Source organism: Xenopus laevis, chromosome 2S (assembly GCF_017654675.1).
Source record: "Xenopus laevis strain J_2021 chromosome 2S, Xenopus_laevis_v10.1, whole genome shotgun sequence".
NCBI classification, from domain to species: Eukaryota; Metazoa; Chordata; class Amphibia; order Anura; family Pipidae; genus Xenopus; species Xenopus laevis.
The window spans coordinates 65,467,900-65,486,520 of NC_054374.1; the positions used below are offsets into that span (position 1 = coordinate 65,467,900).

At 37.6% G+C, this 18,621-nt stretch overlaps 1 protein-coding gene across 1 annotated transcript in view; it reads left to right on the forward strand.

Annotated features, from left to right (window-relative positions):
* Window positions 1-15,027: 15,027 nt before the first annotated feature.
* Window positions 15,028-18,621, forward strand: part of aatf.S (apoptosis antagonizing transcription factor S homeolog) — a 103,138-nt gene continuing 99,544 nt past the window's right edge. The window contains 2 exon segments of the mRNA NM_001174006.1: window positions 15,028-15,115; window positions 17,869-18,054. Of these exon segments, the coding sequence (NP_001167477.1) occupies window positions 15,031-15,115; window positions 17,869-18,054 (271 nt within the window). The 5' untranslated portion in view covers window positions 15,028-15,030.

Sequence of the window (18,621 nt, forward strand, 5' to 3'; positions counted from 1 at the left end):
GAAGATATCTGCTGCTCTTTGTTATATGCCATTTTATGACCTTACTCATTCATTCTTTTTTTTGGCCTTTGTACTATTTATTCTCATGCAAAGCAGAAACAAGACAGCTGCATTTGCATGGACACCTCTAAATAAACCTTGTGGTGTAGATGTTAGAGAAGGCTGACTGGTTGTCAGGAGATTAGCTTGGGTTTGGCTGGCACATTGTATATAGGCAGAAGGAAAGGCAGACATGGGAAAGCCGCAGCAAGTCCACTGATCAATCTGACAGCTGAAATGCAGGCAGAAGGGAGTGAGTTGCTGGGCTTGATCAAGCTCTAGTTTAACTAGCATAGCGCCAAGAGCAATCATAACAGTTTGGGATTTCCAACAGATAATGAATTACCGTACTTACATGACTAAAGAAGCCTCTTTTAATGGCAGGACTTTAAATTGCTTATCAGTAAAAAAAAAACTTGGGTATAGTCATTTTTTAGCAATGCAACTGCAACACTTGTCTGTAGAGTACAGCATTTTTCAAATTAAACGTACATTTGTCCTTGTAATGTAGAACATATTTTATTATGGTTTAGTATTATAATATCTGCACATTTGAAACTAGCTTTAACTGTGCATTGTAGCATATCACGCAGGAAAACCATAAAGTGTATAAACCTGTTAATGTGACAGAAATGTCACTTGATTTTTTTTTTATTATAAAAGACCCAGAAACTGTTCAGTACAATTTTTTGATCTTTGCTAATAAATAAAGTGATACAGTAATATTACTGTATCACTTTAACCCTTTTAGTGCCACTTGCTATAGAATCCATGGTTCCAACATAAACGTACCATTGTTTTGATAATCTAAATTCTAGGGATCTGTGTTTTTCTTTGATCTATGCAATCCTGTGTGTTTACTGGCCCGAGAATGGTTAATCACGTGGACATTTGTTGAAGGTGGCCTGTTTTACCATGTTCTACTATTAACATGTATGTATAGTCAAGCACATGACCATCACTCAAGAATTGTCATTAACACAGATGACCCTTGTTTATTTACAGTATATATATATATATATATATATATATATATATATATATATATATATATATATATATATATATAAATATATATATATATATATATATATATATATATATATATATGTAACAGGGGAAAGTTGTGCTCACCACTAGTTTTTAAAATCATTAGTCGGGGGTGCAATGAGGGTGTGACCCCCTCCAACTATAGTCAGGTGATCCCACTAGTGTCTAATAAAAGGGCAGCCAAGTTTGGGAGTTTTACTTTGAAAGCAGCTAGTAAGTTGCAGGTAAAACGTATTCGTCCCTTTTATAAAATGTATAATTAAACCATAGAATTCTTAATGAATCAGATGAAAATTGAGCATAGGACTGGCCAGATATGGGATGACTTTGACGTAGTTGGCCAGCTTAAATATATTGCAATATATGGACAAACAATCCCTGTTTTGTTTAAAGGGTAAGGCATTTTTCAGTAGCAGTATGCACAAAATGTCGCTGTCTTAAATATATTGATAATGGGTTGAGTGCAGAGGAATTTTGTATTTGTCTATATATATATATATATATATATATATATATATATATATATATATATATATATATATATATATATATATATATATATATATATATATATATAACAAGGGAAAGGTATAGTTATACAGGAGCAGTGACCAGCTCCATATTGTAGTAGCTCCCACCCTTCCCAGCTATAGTAAGGTGATCCCACTGGTGTCTAATATAAGGGCAGCCAAGTTTGGGAGTTTTATTTTGAAATTAGCAAGTTGCAGGTAAAACTAGCCCCTTTTGTAAAATGTATAATGAAGCAAAAGAATTCTTAATGAATCAGATGAAAATTGAGCATAGGACTGGCCAGATATGGCATGACTTTGACGTAGTTGGTCAGCTTAAATATATTGCAATATATGGACAAACAATCCCTGTTTTGTTTAAAGGGTAAGGCATTTTTCAGTAGCAGTATGCACAAAATGTCTCTGTCTTAAATATATTGATAATGGGTTGAGTGCAGAGGACTCTTGTATGTGTCTATATATAAATAAATATATATATATATATATATATATATATATATATATATATATATATATATATATATATATATATAATTATTATTGATAAAGGCCCCAATTGGGACCAAAACATAGTTTTTTGTGCATGCGCTAATACAAAAGATTAGTGCTGGTCTTCTATATTTTTTATGTGTTTAGTTTTACCGTGTCCCGGGGTAATTAATATTGAAGTATGGTGCTGTTTTTTTGCATTTCTATATCTCATATATATATTTCCCACAGTACCCCCACTCAGACCAATGAAACCAGTGGTGCACGATCAAATATTGTGATATATGAACAGAGGATCAGCACTCACTGTTGTATTGTGAATATATGTTAATTTAATTCACACGAATATACATCTTTATCCGACATTTCGTTCCCACATGGGGACCTTAGATATATATATACATTAGTCTAATGCTGTTGTATGGTCATGGAACCCTCATATATAACCTATATTTTTTTTGTTTTGTTTTTTACACTAAGACATGCGAGTGCTGGATGTTGTTTGTTATAAAAATTCCCATGTTCCTAGCACCCAGACATTCAGTCATCGGCATGCACCTTTTTAGAATACTAACTACAGTATTTCAGTATATACACCGACATACCTACTGTCCAGCAGGGCTGTATTTATATATAGGCACCCAAGGGATTAGAGTAGCAGCTTTAATAGGGTGGCCCTCAAGTGCCTATATAAAAATTAAATTTTTATAAGAAAAATAATTTTTCCATCCTTCACCAGACCATACCATCTAAATATGATGGCAGGGCTAGGAGAAGGGATGCCTGGGTCACACGTGTGCAAAGTAACGTCACAGGCACAAATGTGACATTACTAGTGCAAGTGTAGTTGCCTGATGTGCGGAGGGTTGTCCTTAGGTTCTGTGCCAAGGGTGGCATTGGACCAAAATACAGCACTGCTGTCCAACTCTGACAATCAGTCTTCCACCATAATACGCACAGGTTATGATAAAAAAGGGAACACAAACAATTGTGGAGCTCATGAAAATGTATTTACACACATAAATCAGTAATTGTCAAAGCCACCCACTGTGCTGTACAAACAAAAAATATTTGTGGGCATTGCTTGCAAATATTGATTGCAAAGCAATCTTTTAAAAGTGCACACAGGAATTGTGTACAAATAACATTGCAGTGTGTATTCTTGGAGATATTATTATTACTACTATTAATAATTATAGCAACAATGAAACATGGAATGCACGTTAATTTGCACATAATTAATAATCCACCTTGCTGTAAGATCCTGATTAATCAGCCTGCTTTATTAGGAGGCCATAATACTTACCTATGCACAACCCTGCATTACACCATGCCCTGTGGCTGTACGTCATAATTTTTCAGTTCCTACCCTTTCTTTCTCTTTGAAGAGACCAGGTCTAAAGTCGTTAAGCGTCATGTCTGTTGCAGGGAGCAAGTGGTAATTAATGATATACCTCTGCCCTCTGTAGGACAATAGGCAGCACTGAAGCAGGCTGCTTGCAATGCTGTCTTGGTTTAAATACACTGTTTAGCAAATTACATTTCTGTTCCTTTGCAGACCATCTTGGGCTAATGTAAAATCAAAGTAATTGGGACAGCAAGCCAAGTGCATAAAATACACAGTGGTGGATACCTCCTACTTTAACCCCATTTAAGGTGCAGGTGTCTCTTCTCAATGGGCTAATGGCAATTTGCATATTTACTTCTTAGCTTTTGTCTAATAATCCATTATAAATCAGAGAGAAGCACTAAACATTCCTTGGGGGTGTTAGAAAATCCATGTGCTTTCTGCAGAATAAAAGTGATTTTTTTTAAAGCTTTTTTGTAATACAAGGTAATATTACATGTAATACATGTTATTATTATTAATAAATTATGTGCCAACATCTTCTGCAGAGATGTGCATAAGGGTACACAATATACATACAAAAATACTGAGACATTAGGTAACAAACACTTTGGATGCAAAAGCTTACAATCAAAATGTTAATTTACATTTTTATTGGAATATAATATCATTTATAATAATTTAAGATTGAGTAAATACATGGATAAAATAAGGAACACATTGAAAGGGCTTAACTGAATTTTACAAGCACACTATAAAACTTGTGTGTGTGTGTGTGTGTAGCCTTACCATTCACATTTATACATTTATCTGTAATAGTGAGCTTTAATATAACTTGTGTATGGTGTGGCAGTAGCACCTCTAGTGGTTATAAAGAAATAATGCTGTTGCCATAATTTAAAGGACCAGTAACATCAAAAAATTTAATTGTTTTAAAGTAATAAAAATATAATGCAGTGTTGCCCTGCACTGGTAAACCTGCTGTGTTTGCTTTAGAAACACTACAATTGTTTATATAAATAAGCTGATATGTCGCAATGGGGAGAAAAGCTCTGTAGAACATAATTTCCCTATTTATCCTGTGCCATATAGCCTTTTTTCAATTTCCGCCATTGCTACACAGCTGCTTGTTTATATGAACTATAGTAGTGTTTCTGAAGCAAACAGACCAGTTTTACCAGTGCAGAGCAACACTACATGATATTTTCATTACTTTAAAACACTTTCATTTTTTGATGTTACTATTCTTTTAAGTGGTATTTCCAGTAGTGGCGAGGATGGATATACATGGGTAAAACTACTGCCAACACTGGGTCCATCAAATGCCCTCAATCTCATAATCTTCTGCATTAAATTTTCACAGTAGCATTTAGCTGCTTACAGTACCTAGACTTCTCCATAGTCAGGGGCGCTCCACCAATGAGGCGAGTTGAGGCACTCGCCTCAGGCGGCAGCACCTCCTGTTTGCCAGGGGCAGCAAAAATGGCTCTCCTGGTAATTAAGAGCCAAATTTCCGCTTATTAACCCGGAAATTCAGCTCTTCTAGTGCAGAGAGCGCAATCACGTTCTCTGCACTAGCGACGTGGACCACCACCGACCACTCCGGTGCAACGTGGACCACCCGACCCCCTCGGGCACTGAAGAGGTGAGTGCCGTGGAGAGGGGTGGGGGCAGCAAAAGGAAGGTCGTCTCAGGCAGCAAAATTACCAGGATCTCCCCTGTCCATAGTGGGAGGAGAGACTGGTTACAATTATCTGATGTCTCTACCTACAGAAGATATTTTAAGGTTAGCAACATTTGGTTCGATCCCACTTAGTGCATAGTAAAATTACCGATACAGTATACTATCACAATTGTTACCTTTCCAGATATTACAGTAACTCTTAAAGCCCATATTTCATTCTAACTGTCCTCCAGGATGGATCCTCATGCCTACTTAATAAACATAGAAAAATGGTTAGCAAATAAAATTCATCTGTAAGAAGTATGGCCAGAAAATACAAACATCATTGCTACCATGGTGACACTATTGGAAAATCTACACCGAGGGGTAAGTAAAACGTTAGGGGCATTTCCCAGGTTTGGCAGCTAGACTGGGGGGTCTATGTAGGGTAGGGAGGTAGGGTTTTTTTAAGTTAAGGGTTGAATTCTCCTTTAAGATCAGCAATATTTCCAGGTGACTGCTTCAGCCATGATCGCCCACCCCTGTAGCTTCCTTAATGGAGAACCTTTTTCTCACTAGTTGGTCTTCAAGAATTTCTCTTTCTTTCAGGTTTCAGGTTCTTTAACAATTGACAAGGTTGATGATTCTCTTCTCAGCAAAGGATCTCTTGGGTTCAGTCCTCCTAACTCTTGATTTGACATTTTTTTGTCCATTCTGGATCCCTAAGTGTTGGTGTATACCAAAGGCATTTCTAACAAATAAATGTGATAAATATATGTGATAAAAATAATAAGTGAGCATAATTACATTTAAAAAATGCAAATGTTTGCACTTTCTACTGACAGTCAGTAGAAAGCTGTAGTTAAACTGTGCTATAAATTCAGGGGATTTTCATTGATTGTTATGAAAAAATGTTCTGGATCCATTGCTTTGTTTGTAAGAACAGCAGCAGATTAAAACACCAACAATTTAAGAATCAAACTGAAGCAATTGCTCTGTAAGAAACTTTAGTAAAGCTTTAAAGGGATACTGTCATGGGAAAACATGTTTTTTTCAAAACACATTAGTTAATAGTGCTACTCCAGCAGACTTCTGCACTGAAATCCATTTCTCAAAAGAGCAAACAGATTTTTTTATATTCAATTTTGAAATCTGAAATGGGGCTAGACATTTTGTCCATTTCCCAGCTGCCCCATGTCATGTGACTTCTGCCTGCACTTTAGGAGAGAAATGCTTTCTGGCAGGCTGCTGTTTTTCCTTCTCAATGTAACTGAATGTGTCTCAGTGAGACATGGGTTTTTACTATTGAGTGTTGTTCTTAGATCTACCAGGCAGTTGTTATCTTGTGTTAGGGAGCTGTTATCTGGTTACCTTTCCATTGTTCTTTTGTTTGGCTGCTGGGGGGGAAAGGGAGGGGGGATGATATCACTCCAACTTGCAGTACAGCAGTAAAGAGTGATTGAAGTTTATCAGAGCACAAGTCACATGACTTGGGGCAGCTGGGAAATTGACAAAATGTCTAGCCCCATGTCAGATTTCAAAATTGAATATAAAAAAAAATCTGTTTGCTCTTTTGAGAAATGGATTTCAGTGCAGAATTCTGCTGGAGCAGCACTATTAACTGATTCATTTTGGAAAAAATTATTTTCCCATGACAGTATCCCTTTAGCCAAATACATGGCACCAAATATATTATTTGCTATTGTTTTTTTACTAATGCAGGCAGGTATATAGAAATCTGTTGAGAGGGAACAGTAAGATTTAGAGTGAAATATATATTTTATTTTTTTACTTAAAAAAACAATGCATTTGTTGAGTAATCCTTTAGACTGTGCCTTTCTTCTCAAGATTAAATTCTTTATGAAAGAATGGCTTAATGCCGAGGGCTGCTACATTGGTTCTTGAGGTGGGAGTTGGGGGTAAACGTTTATATTTATTCGGCTGGTGGTAAACAGAGGCTTCCAGAGTTCTCCTTGCACTTAGGGATCCCTATGCCATAACATAAATTTGCCAAGAGTTTGCTGTATATCCCTGTCTGCTGTAATGGTGTTTACAAGACTGCACAGCAGGTACAGCTGTACCGGGCCTAGGTCAAAAGGGGACCCAGCTGTGCTGTAAAGTTCCCAAAGACCCGAAGCCACACCAAAGACCCGCAGCTGTGCCGAAAAGACCCAGAGCCACGAAAAACCCGAAGTCACAAGAAAATTTTGCTGTTCAGGGCCCCGTGATTTCTGATGACGGTCCTAGATGTTTATGAAGGGGGTGGGGGTATGTGCCACTTTGAACAATCCTAGGTGAATGCCCATAGTTGTGAAGAGTTGCAGGCTCAGAGTCAGACTGACTGGCATAGTCAGTCTACCGCAACCAATTACTGACCCTTCTGCCTCAATTTGTGGTCACAATTTTTTATTTCAACTTACGTCATCATATTCAACCAGTGCCAGAGGTGTACCGAGGGCCGACATTAGAAATCCCATAGGGCCCATAGAATATTTTAAAAACAACTTTGGTGGCCAGGGGTTTAATAAAAAAAATTGGTGTTCACTGGAACTTACCTTAGGTTCTTCTTCAGCTTCTTCAGCTCTTTTCATGACTTCGGGTCTTTTCGTGACTTTGTGACTTTAACTTTGGTTCCTTTAGTGGCTTTGTGTCTTTTCGCGACTTCAGTACTTCAGCTTTGGCTCCTTTCGTGGCTTCGGGTCTTTTTGCGGCTTCGGGTCTACAGCTTCGCTCCTTTCTTGGCTTCAGCCTTTTCACGGGTTCCGGTCTTCAGCTTCGGCTCCGTTCGTGGCTTCGGGTCTTTTCACAACTTCAGGTCTTCGGCTTCGGCTCCCTTTGTGACATTGGGTCCTTTTGCGGCATAAGGGGTTCTACTTCAGGGTCTTTTCAAGGCTTCGGGTCTTCAGCTGTTTTGGGGACTTTGGCAGTTTGACGGCGCATCACTTTAGGGGGAGCCCTTCAGGCCAGCGCCTGGCACAGTTGTACCCCCGTGCCTTCCTGATGGTGGCAATGGGTGTACCTCCAGTACCAGGACAAAGCCAGCTACCTAACACCCTTTAAAAACAAGTATAGCATGCCACAAGTTGGGGTCAGCAGAGTTAACAGTACCCGGGCATGCTAGATAAAATGCAGTGTAATCAGTGCTGCTGACAATTAGTATGAATGCATACTCAATGCAGTTTACCCATGAATAGCTCTTCAGCTACCATAATCTTGGGTTCCTAACAACGTTCCTAATAACGTTACATGATGCACCAGGGTTTGCAATGAAAAAAGCCCATATTGTGTACTAAAAAAGTTTAGCAGTAAAAAATCATGCAGTCACTGTGAAAGAATGTCCAATGACTTAAATACATTTTTTTTTGTTAAGCGAAAATCCCTAGAAACTACCATTGAAAAAAAACTTTGTCTACACGAACAAAAAAAAAAATCTGTTTTAATGGATTTCTTATCCAGTGTACTAACCCCTCTCATGCTTCATTTTTCTACTTATAAAAGTATAAAAAAGCTTTTAAAAGTCATATGTGCTTAATAATGTACAGTCTATAGACAAGAGTTGACTAAATCTTTCTCCTGGCTATACATTATACTGTCTACATCGGGCCAGCACCCTTAGAGAAAACCAGGATGAAATGGCAAACGGATATCCCTGGAAGAGAAGATTGGAAGAACCTTCTCAACCGTCTATCTATCTCTATGAGGGATAGGTATGTAAAGATAAAGTTCTTAAACAGGGCTTATGTAACTCCTATCGTTTAGAAAATCTATGACAATGTGTCTGATTTGTGCCTTAAATGCAGAGTCGAGGTGAAATCTCTATTGCATGTGTTTTAGATAAGATGGGTAATATAGAGATTATGGAGTAATGTTCTCAGGTATGTGAATGAAAGCTCCCTAATATCCGCCCCCAGAGCTCTGCCTGTTGGGTTTAATGGGGACCTACAGCTCCAGTCCTATTCCAGAATGTGCTATTGCCAGTTGCTATACTATTCTAAAAAGGCAATTCTAATGTGGTGAAAACCCTTTGACTTGGTGAACAATCTCTTCCCACATCACAAACTTACATATATATTGTAGCCATATGGGGGACCTGGCGGAATCTGCAAAATATCCAAGTGTACTTTAGTTTTAACGTGCCATGATGTAATTGCTACCCTTGCCTCATCTTCCTTTCTTTCCTCCATCTCTCCTTTCTTCTTCACACCGTGTTATTGTAAATTATTTTGATTTGCAAAAATTGAAAAATAAAATCTTATAAGAAAAATGTAGTGAAATGCTGTCCATAATCTATAATGAACCAAAAAAAAGTGAGTGAATTGATGTCAAGACCAGAGATGATTTAATGAAGTTGGTCAGCTCAAATACATTATAACATATGAACAAGCATTTCCTGTTTTGTTCAAAGACTATATTTGTAATAGCTTTAATATTTTTACAAAATATTGGTGTGGTTCACTGTTGATAATCTGTCTGTTTCTATATGAATTATGTGATAGCACCATGTTTGCAGCACAATTTACAGTGTCATCCTGTGAGCACATTGCTATCCGTTTGTGCAAAAGCAGTTTCAGCACCGTAGCTTCCATCCTAGATGACCCCTATGGTTTTCAATAAAAGGGTTGCAGTTTGGGAGTTGTAACCTTGGTAAAGATTGTTGCAGATATCTATATAAAATGCACAGTGAATAGATGGAATCCTCATGAATCACATGAAAAGCAATGTAGGACTGGCAAGTCCAGGGATGGTTTTGACATATATAGGTTAAATAATTGTGTTAAAAAAATGTGTATGTATTTTGTTTAAATAGAAGGACATTTTTGCTTGGCATTTAATGTAAAATTCTTAGTGGTGGCTACAATGTTCCTCTTTGCTGTTGGCTTATATAATGAATACAAATGTATATTAATTAATGTTACACACTCCATCTAGACGACCATCACCAATGCCACCAACAAAAAACTTGCTCTGCAATTTGTGGCCAATTTATCATTGTGGCAGAAAAATATTATGTTAGAATTACATACTTTTTTCTCTGCACAACACACAAGCACTTCCATTAATGGGAATTTTGTCTTTTATTTGGCATATTGATAATGGAAAACTAAGATCAATAGTACATCTGAAGACCCCTACAACCCATAAAATGTGATATATTTTCTTTACCTGTTGAGAACAAATAGAGTAGCCATGTTAAAGAGTGCCACCAATATGTACAGCTTAAGTCAATCCAGAATGAGGCAGATGTTTTGGGGCAAACAGGTGTTGTTTGGAAGGGTGGGAGAAGGGCTCTCCAGAAATTCTTCTATTTATCTGAGGCTTTCATTCTCTTTGAAACAAGTATAAAGCAGATGGTCAACAAATGCAAACTTTTGTTAATGCTAAAGCACATTAAACACTGTATGGCTGGGAATATAATACTAACACTGTCGCTATAACATAATCTTACTGTCTACTTTGTACTATACCTGGATTCAAGATAAACTGTTTTTACATATTCACAGGATTAAATTCAGGGACTTTGTGACTTGAAACAGAAAGTAATGGGCCTAAAATGAGTTGCTAAATTAAATATTTGAATCTTCTCTTACAATTGATTGCAGATATGGAGCATACACAACTTCAACTGTGCAGGGGCAAACTGGTGTGAGCTATCCAGAATTAATACCATTTATCTGAGTCCTTTTTCTCTCCTTTAAAGAAATTAGAATTCAAAGACCAAGCATTATGCCAAAATATAGTCTTCTGTATGTTGTAGTGAACTGCTATATTCATTTCCATCAAGAATATGAAATAAAGCTGTGCAGAATTTATAACAGTAATATATATTATACCAAAATAATATCTACTCTGTGCAGCACCTGGATTCAAGACACACTGTGGTCACAGGATTGAAATCATTCTTTGAAACAAGTCCGTTATCCGGAAACCCATTATCCAGAAACCTCCACATTATAATCAAATAATCCAAATTTTTTTTAATTATTTTATTTTTGTCTGTAGTAATGAAACAGTACCTTGTAATTGATACAAACTAAGATAGAATTAATCCATATTGGAAGCAAAACCAGCTGATGGGGTTTACTTAAAGGGGAAGGAAACCTAGTTGGCGCAAACCCATCCCCCCTCCCGTTTGTTGCCCACCCTCCCTCCTCCCCCCTGGCCTACCCATCCCGCTGGGCAAATGCCCCTAACTTGTTACTTACCCTTCTGCGCATGTCCAGTCCAGGGAGTTCACAGGCGACATCTTCTTCCACGCGATCTTCTTCCTGCTGTGAACGGCGTTTTGGCGCATGCGCAGTAGGATCATTTCGCCGGTACAGATCTACTGTGCATGCGCCAAAAGTCACGCACATGCGCAGTAGATCGTACCGGCGAAATGATCCTACTGCGCATGCGCCATTCAAAGCAGGAAGAAGATCGCATGGAAGAAGATGTCGTCTGTGAACTCCCTGGACTGGACCTGCCTGTAATGAAACTCATGGATTCTGCTCCATAGGAATAAACAGAAGATATTCATCAACTAAATATATAAATTTAGAACAGTTTACAGGGTCGGCGACCCTACTCCCAGAGCTGTTTTAGAAGGTGAAAAATGGCACTTTACACTTCAATATTATAAAACATAGAATGTGATTGGAAAAAGTCGTTATCTCTGGTGATCTATCTGAAAACAACTAGATATTTGAAGGTGAACAACCCCTTTAATGTTTACAAGATTTTCTAGTAGACTAAATGTATGAAGATCAAAATTACAGATTGATCCGTTATACAGAAACCCCCAGGTCCTGGCCATTTTGGATAACAGGTCCCATACCTGTATTAAGCAGATGGTCAACAAATGACAACTTTTGTTAATGCTAAAGCACATTAAACACTGTATGGCTTGGAATATAATACTAATATTGTCGCTATAACATAATCATACTGTCTACTACTCTGTACTATACCTGGATTCAATACAAGATTGAATTCAGGGACTGTGGGGTTCAGATATACTGCACATGTCAAACTGAACCCCCCCCCCCCTAATAAATCCAGGAAAAAAGGTAACACTGTGTGTGTCTATGTCACGGATGCTCGGCAAAGGTAAGTAAGATGGTACTACAGGGCAACTACTTAAGGTCAGTTGTATTTATTGGATAGTGCTTTTCTTCTTGATTAAACAGGAAACGTTTCTGATTTTGTTTTATACAGTTACTATTTGTCAGCTAAATTTAACAGACTGGAAAAACTGGGTAAAAAACAATGCCTGACACAATCCCCAGAGAAAAATTCACAGTTCTCTCTTTTCACTTGTACAGGTTAAAAGAGATGTGGGATTTTAGAAAATCAACTATATGACCTGATGACGGTCCCATGAGGTACCGAAACGTGTAGATGTCTATATGATCTAGTAAAGGACTTTCAAAAAAATCTTATGCCGTTAGTGCTTCCTTTCATTCCTGGACTACATATATATACGTATATAGATTTGTCTGCAAGGATCCGCACACCAAAGTTTTCATCAAAAAAAGTGTTTTATTTAGTACATAGATCTATGTACTAAATAAAACACTTTTTTTGATGAAAATTTTGGTGTGCGGATCCTTGCAGACAAATCTCTATATGAATTTTTTGGACCCTGCACCCGCAAAGAGTGAACAAAGTCCGGTCTTCAGAGTGCGGTCGTTTGACACAGATTATATATATATATATATATATATATATATATATATATATATATATATATATATATATATATATATATATATATATATATATATTATATATATACCTGGCTCTGACCAACCATCCCCTCAAGCCTTACATTTTTATCCCAAAAGCAGGCCCTCTTCGGTGTGACCAATTAGAGTGAGACATTTGATATACCTGCTACATGACAGTAAGGCACACACAGTAAGTCTATTTGGCATATGTAGGGCAGTAAACAGAAACCTACTTGTTGCTTTGCTATTTAGCCTGCATTTGGTAAACTGACTTCTACCCAGGTGAGTAAGCCACCCAAACCATCCCAAACAACTGTATAAAACAGTTGGGGGGGAGGTGAATCAAAATAATTTAATTTAGCACAGCTGCTGACATGTGGAACAATGGTACACTGTAGCCATGTCTTCTTTAGCTGAACCTTCTCATTGGTCTGGAGGAAAGAAGATGGAAACTAAACAGTAATTCCCAACACTTTTAGCACTTAAGATAAATTAGGGGCCAGTGATTCTTAACTATAAATATGATTTATTGACCAATAGCAAATAGTGAAGCAATACATTTTGAGTAGCACTGTAATAGTTAAGTACAGAGGATCAAGCACCATTATGCATAGGAGACAGAAATTTTGAACGAGTAGTCTCACCAGCATCTTTAGTAAGATGATTCCTTCAGCGGAAACCTCTGAGGGATAAGAAACAGCCTGAGTCCCTTTCCAATTAGAGTGTACCTACACTATTGCCTGGGAAAGCCATCTTCACAGTTAATTCTCCACAGTGGAGAGGATGCTGCTCTTAGTAGCTGACCCAGTTAACTCACAGCTCCTAGAAATATGCTAAAACATAATCTACTATCCACTGCCATTACCCAGGGATGATTTGGCCCTGAGGCCTGAGGTGGTCTAGCTGATGCAGCTAGTGCAGAAAGTGCAATAACGCAACATTTGCTCGATTTTGTTCTTCAATTTGTTCTATAATTTATTTTAGTTATTTACATACATACATACTGTATGTAAAGCTATTGAAAGTAGTGTTTGTCTGTCACTTTCTAGTCTCTGTCCTGATGGTTCAGACTGTTGAAACAATGTAAGACAAGCCAGCAGGTTAACAGGCCTGTCTTTCTGTGGAACTAAGACTTTTCCAACATTTAATATGTAACAACCAGGAGTTATGCAAATGTTGCTTTCAATAGCAAACGTTTCTACAAATAACTTTAAAAGCACTGAAAATATTTAATAAATGTATATTGGAAAGTTGCTTAGAATTATGGTTTCATTCATTAGGCAATTATTTATTTTGGGGTTGACTTGCCCTGTAAAAAACAAAATTTCTGCTTTTTTTTGCTGCACCTGGTAACGTGTGGGGCTGCCATTACTTCATTCACTGGGTCCCTGTTGTCTGACTTAGCTAAGGCCTGGGTTACCTTTGGCTACATTTGGACTCCTATACTTGGGAATTATGTCTCATAAGAATAATTCATGTGTTTGTTCCCATTATGTACCCTATGGGTAGGATATAGTCTCCACCTAAAATATAAATAACAGAACTGCTTGACTTCCTCAATCACTAGGGGTACTACTAGCAGGGTGCTTGAAGAGGAGTTTGCTTGGTTCTAAAAGCTAACAGAAATGCAAACATACTTGCTATAAAGGCATATATATTTATATATAGTTATCTATCTATCATCTATCTATCTATCTATCTATCTATCTATCTATCTATCTATCTATCTATCTCATCCTGTATTGCACCCTATAACCTATACAATACAGACTGTGCTGGCATGGGGCATGATGGCCAAATGGCACACAAAGTGAAAAGGCCCAAAAGGCTAGAAGTGTAGCTGCATATACTAATTCACATCAAAACCTGTACAGCAGTCGTACCTGATCACAGGTAAACATAGGTTATTATTAACACTAGTGAACATATAAGCAACATATATGTCATACTAACAGGGAACATGGAATATGCATAATTATTAAAAACAACAAAGTTCCACGATACAGCGCATTTTAGAGCCAGAGCTCAATCACTTAAATTTCGAAAATGATTAGCAACAGAGCCACTGACGATATCCGTCACCATAACAACATAAGTTTTCTCCTGTGTGTATCCTACGGAAAGTCGGAGCGGAAGTCGCGCGTCACCGTCTAATGACGTAATTGTGAAAGGGGTGTATTGGTTTTGCTTGCTTGCTGTTCGAAAATGGCAGCTTCCTTGTCTGAGGAGTTGGCTAGTTTGTTAAATCCACAGCCAAATTTTACGGATCCCGAGGACGATCAGGATGAAGGTACGTGAATATAGTTGTCAGTGTGACGTGTTCGTAGTTCGTGCGGTCAGTATAAAGGCGCTGGTGTGTGACATCCGCTCTGTTTCATAACCACGTGTGTTTTGTGTCTCTCCTGCATAGCTGGTTGGTTTGCAAGCCGGTTCGATTTAGCTTATTCACAGATAGTGTAGTTATCTGCTGGCCGTGGATGATGGGATAGATTTTGAGGTTCCCTCTTAGTGTTCAATTAATATAATCTAATACAATTCTATTTTAAAATGTGAAGGAATCGCCATACACCTTGGAACCAGTAACCTGTAAACACTGTGGCCATGAAACCCCATATTTTAAGTAAAGTACCCCTTATTTTAAAATATCAGGGATAGTAGAAGTCATCTCGAAGTTCCATGACCTTTATAAAACCACTCAACCTTTGGCCTTGTGCTTTTATATGGCCATGGAGCTTTTCAGTGACTTATAATATTCTTATCTTTTACAGGAGGGGGTACTTTATTCACTATATTATTAACACATAATAGAGCAAAACATAGTCTACAGTGCTTTTCAGTAAATCGATTGGAGCCAAAAGGGGGAAATAAACCGCCCCTCATGAACAATAAAGGGGAAAAAAAATCCTGAGAAAATGAGTCTTAACTGTTGTTTACAATAATACAACTCAATGTATTAAATTAAAGTAATCTAGATATAATCCAGATATAACAGGGCATAGTCCTCAAAGAACGTAAACTCCAATTCTGAAGGGTAGTAGAATTCCAAAGATTCCGAAAACTGTTCAACAATTTATCTGGGCACTGAGACTCTACAAATTTGATAAGATTTATTTAGCTAATCTCTGACATGTCCATCAGACATGTCCATCTGGCAGGTGATGAATCTAGTAGTTATATGTCTGAGCACTTGGCAAGCCCTGCAATACAGTGGGAGAGCATGTGATGATAAAATTCTGCCACCTTAAAGGAGAAGGAAAACTAAGTGAACCTTATCAGAAAGATCCACCTAGATATACCAGTAAACCCTTAAAGCAATGCTGCTATGAGTCCTCTATCAAAAGCTTAAACTTTCTTGCCCCGGGCGTATGCTCAGTTTGCTCCTCTTCCCCCCCCCCGCGCGCGCTCTAATCTGAGCCCAGAGCTATGAGTGAGCAGGGAGAGACTCAGGCAGGAAGTGATGTCACACCAAGCTAATACTGCAGCTGCTTTCCTAAACAAACAGAGAGCTTCTAGAGCTTTTTACTCGGGTATGGTAAAGCATGCTGCAGAATAAATATAGCATTCTAGCTTGTACTATTGCAGCTAATCTATTGCCAATAAAATGCCTCTGTAGCTTTCCTTCTCCTTTAAAGGACAAGGAAAGTGTAATAAAGAGTTGATCTCCATTAAGAGATATACCTTAAGTGTTGCCATCAGTGCTGTTAAGTTTCCTCTGTGTCAAGCCATTTTCCTGTTTCAACTCCACATAGTACAAAAAAATGCTGACTGGAATAAAAAAAAGAGCCATGGTTCTCCTCTCTTTAACTAAGACCAAGACCCTGAGCATGCGCACAATAGTAAATACCAAGGCAGGGCATGCGCATAAATACAAATCGTGAGAACGCTTACTACAAGGCTGCTATGGTGATGCACAAACAAATCATGAAGAAATAGGCAGTAATCAGCCCGCTCTACATACTTTGTCCTCCTGTGATCCCTCCTGTGCTGAAGCTTGTGCGCTGTAAATGGCACAACACTGTAACAGCAAAAAAGAATGTTTGATGCGCTAGGTTTGGGGGTGGCAGGAATTATGCATGTGCAAAGCGTTCAGCACGGCCATCTTGATTATGGCGGCCACGGCGGAGGTTCTATAGCTCATATAATGAGAGGTCACAGAGGGCGAAAATGGAATGGAATGAAAATATAATATAGCGATCAAGTACGGCTGTGTTTATTCAAACAGGAGACTTTAGTCACCAGCTTTCCTTGTCCTAAAGGCAATGCTTAGCAGGTAGCTGACCGTTTATGTAAAGTAGAGTAGACTGCAGTGCAGTAGAGTCAACACTTGTTTGTTTAAACTAATTTATTTATATATATATATATATATATATATATATATATATATATATATATATATATATATATATATATATATATATATATATATATATATATGTATAATATAGGGAATTTGAGAGTAAAATAAAAATTTGACACATTATCTCAACATTCATTGTGCATTAAAGGGGCAGTTCACCTTTAAGTTTACATTTAGTGTGTTATAGAATGGCCAATTTTAAGTTGGACTTCATTATTACTTTTTTTTATTATAGCTTTTTTCTTTTCTTTACTTTTTGCCTGTTTCTTCTGACTCTTTCTTGATTTTTAATGGGGGTCATTGACCCTATTTTAAAATCAAATGCTCTGTAAGGCTACAGGTGTATTGCTTTGCTACTTTTTATTGCTCCTCTTTCTTTTCAGACCCATTGCATGGTTGCTGTGGTAATTTGGACCCTAGCAACCATATTGCTGAACGTGCTAATTGGAGATCTGCTGAATTAAAAGCCAAATAACTCAAAAACCACATATAAATTATGAAAACCTTTTCAAATAACCTTAGAATATCAATCTCTACTAAGTTAACTCAAAGGTGAACAACCCCTTTAAATTTCTGTTAAGTTGGTATTTAGTGCATTTTGAAATGTAATGAGGTGCTGAATATAGCATCTACACTAACGGTAAAATATTTACTTCCAGTCATGGTTAATTATTTTTCTTATACAGCCACTGTTGCTCGAGTTATTGACAGATATGAAGACGATGGAAATGAGGATGATGTACCAATGGTTAGCCAGCTCCGCAGAACTTCAGCATCTTTTGTGGATACAGACAGACGATACCTGGGGAAAGCAACATCTCGAAAGGATTTAAAGGCAGAATTTGGAGGAGAGTTATCTGATGAAGATTCTGGTATGCCACTAACCAATTATAATTTTCTATTCTCACCCTTTATGACTACTGCATAAAGAACTGTGCATTGTGTCAGTATAAAACTGCATCAAACAAGTTCTAAAATATCTACATTTTTAAGTTTACTTGAGCAGCATGATTGAATTCCTTGATGTGTTGGTTATAGACATACATCAGATCTAGGGCTCTGTTTGTTAGAATCCTAGTACTTTCCGAACAATTTTATTGTAGGGTAGAATTCTCCTTTAAAGAGGTGATCAAATCAGAGTGGAAGAGAACTGAAAGAGAGGTGGTTATCCAAGAAAAAATTGCCAAAAAGTACCCAATGGAGTAGAATTTTACCAAAGTATATGATAACGCTCCTAGGGTTGATGGTGCAGTTGTGCGTCTGGCCTGGAAAACTAGACTTCCAGTTGACGATGCTGCAGCTTTTCGTGATCTGATGGAGAAACAGCTTGCAACTAATCTTAAAGGGGGTTGTTCACGTTGCTGAGCTGTACCCAGAAAAATACAAATAAAGTTCCCCCAAGAATGTTAAAGTGGTTGAACACACCAGTAAAACATGCT